At 47.1% G+C, this 1807-nt stretch overlaps 1 protein-coding gene across 1 annotated transcript; it reads right to left on the reverse strand.

Annotated features, from left to right (window-relative positions):
- Positions 1 to 55: 55 nt before the first annotated feature.
- Positions 56 to 1465, reverse strand: LOC107577481 (inactive serine protease 35-like). The gene has a single exon (XM_016263548.1). The coding sequence runs from the start codon at positions 1463 to 1465 to the stop codon at positions 176 to 178; it is 1290 nt and encodes a 429-aa protein (XP_016119034.1). The 3' UTR covers positions 56 to 175.
- Between the last annotated feature and the right edge of the window lie 342 nt (positions 1466 to 1807).

Consider the following 1807-nt stretch of genomic DNA (forward strand, 5'->3'; position numbering starts at 1 on the left):
AAAAAGGCTACAGTCTGAAATTTTGGCAATGAAAACAAAAATAAATATACAGCATCCAAATTCATCGTTAAAACTGCATTTTCTGTACAGCTGCTGTGGATTTTCAGTTGGGTCACAAACATGAGCAGTTTGCGTCTAGACCGTCCCAGCAGTCTTGAGGACTCATTGACCTTCTTTAGGCCAGCTTACACCGACTAGCGTCTCCATGGATCCAGTGGCATATCTGGGCGTACTTGGCGGGTGTTATTCTGACTGCCACATTATAGTCTTTCTGTATCCCATCAACATCCACCCACTGGTGTCCGGAGAACACGCCAATTACCTTCCTCTTCCACTTCCCTTTTCCTCCCTGATCTCGTAGCCTTGCGTACACCCCGGCTCCGCTTGACCCCTTCTGTGCATCACAGTACTGGTACATGAGGTCCTTGGACTCCTCTAAGACCGAACAGAAGCGGTAGACCACTTTCCCTGATTGGTCATCATCAAAACCAGAGAAGTGGATTCTTCCAGCTGGGATGTCCTTGACTAAGGGAACAATGCCTAACTCCATGAACTTCATCTTATGGGGTCGTTTCATCTCCAGAAGGGAGTAGTCATAGTCAGCTGAGATCTCCTCGCCTGCTCTCCTCATCCAGCCTGTTGGCACTTGTGTTAGTTTGACGCGTGTCCACCTGAACACCGGTTGCCTGGACTGATCTGAATCTGTGTCACGTCTAATACGGTTCTTCCTTTTCCTCCTGTGTTCTCTATGAAGTAGTTCTCCTTCAGTGGCTACATCTTCTTTATTTCCCGCTTCGCTTTCTCTTCTCTTGCCTCCTCTCCTCTTGCCTCCTCGTTGGCGCTGTCCTCTGCGTTTGGAGCGAAGCTTCATGACACCCACTCGCAGCCTCTTGGTCCCTTTCAGATAGACCTGGCCATCATGGACACAGTGGGCAGAAGTCAGTACGTGTTTTGGAGAAACTAAAATGCCTGAGCAACCCGTAGAGAGCCTGACTGAGGCAGAAAAGGGGTAATTAGTGATGAAGTGTGTATCTGTGATCACGAAGCGTCCATCCATGCCGTATACCTGCCGTTTTCTGCGTTTAAGGTGTCCTGCATTGCAGACGACAGAAGAGGATGTGTTTCTTAATTCGGCGACCTCTTCTAGTTGTATTTTGGTGAAGGTGCGTGTTCCGTTCTCGTAGACGGTTTCATAAGACAGTAGTCGTTCCAGCTCCGCAGGTCTCGCTTCTGGCAGCTTTCTTTGGCACTCAATCCCACACATCACTCCTGGCTCACTGAAGTCTTCTGCAGTGAATTCTGGGCTTTGAAGCCTCGTTGTGCTTTGGCCAAGGATCACTGGGATCTCTATCTGTGTCAAAAGGCAGTCATCCTCATTGTTCGCGATGGAAGCACCACTATAGACCAAAGATACAACCACAGCCAATGCGGTCAGACTGAACAAGAAAGATGGAGGACCTGTCATCTTGCTCTACCTGAAGGTAAAGAGACAAGAGTTCAGGGGTGAGGCTAAAAGATAGTTTCAATGATTAATAACACCAAGTAAATGGTCATAGAACAGACTGGACTTCAATACTCTGTACACTTCTGGTAGTGATAATGTGGGGCAAAAAATTGCCTTTGATGTGGCTAATGAAAATTAAAAACAGGAGCCCAAAAAAAGACAACAGATGTCTGCTTGCTGAAGAGGGATTCCTCCGGACTATTCTCATCACAGGAATGGCAATACTGACAGTTGCATTTTGGGAAGAGTAAAGTTTACATATGTGGCTTGAACAAGCAGATGCATTTTGGTTCAAACCAGCTC

Source organism: Sinocyclocheilus grahami, unplaced genomic scaffold, assembly GCF_001515645.1.
Source record: "Sinocyclocheilus grahami isolate Dianchi unplaced genomic scaffold, SAMN03320097.WGS_v1.1 scaffold6186.1, whole genome shotgun sequence".
Taxonomy (NCBI): domain Eukaryota; kingdom Metazoa; phylum Chordata; class Actinopteri; order Cypriniformes; family Cyprinidae; genus Sinocyclocheilus; species Sinocyclocheilus grahami.

Coding starts and splice junctions, on each gene's coding strand:
- LOC107577481 (XM_016263548.1), bottom strand. CDS start 1,465: ATGACAGGTCCTCCATCTTTCTTGTTCAGTCTGACCGCATTGGCTGTG.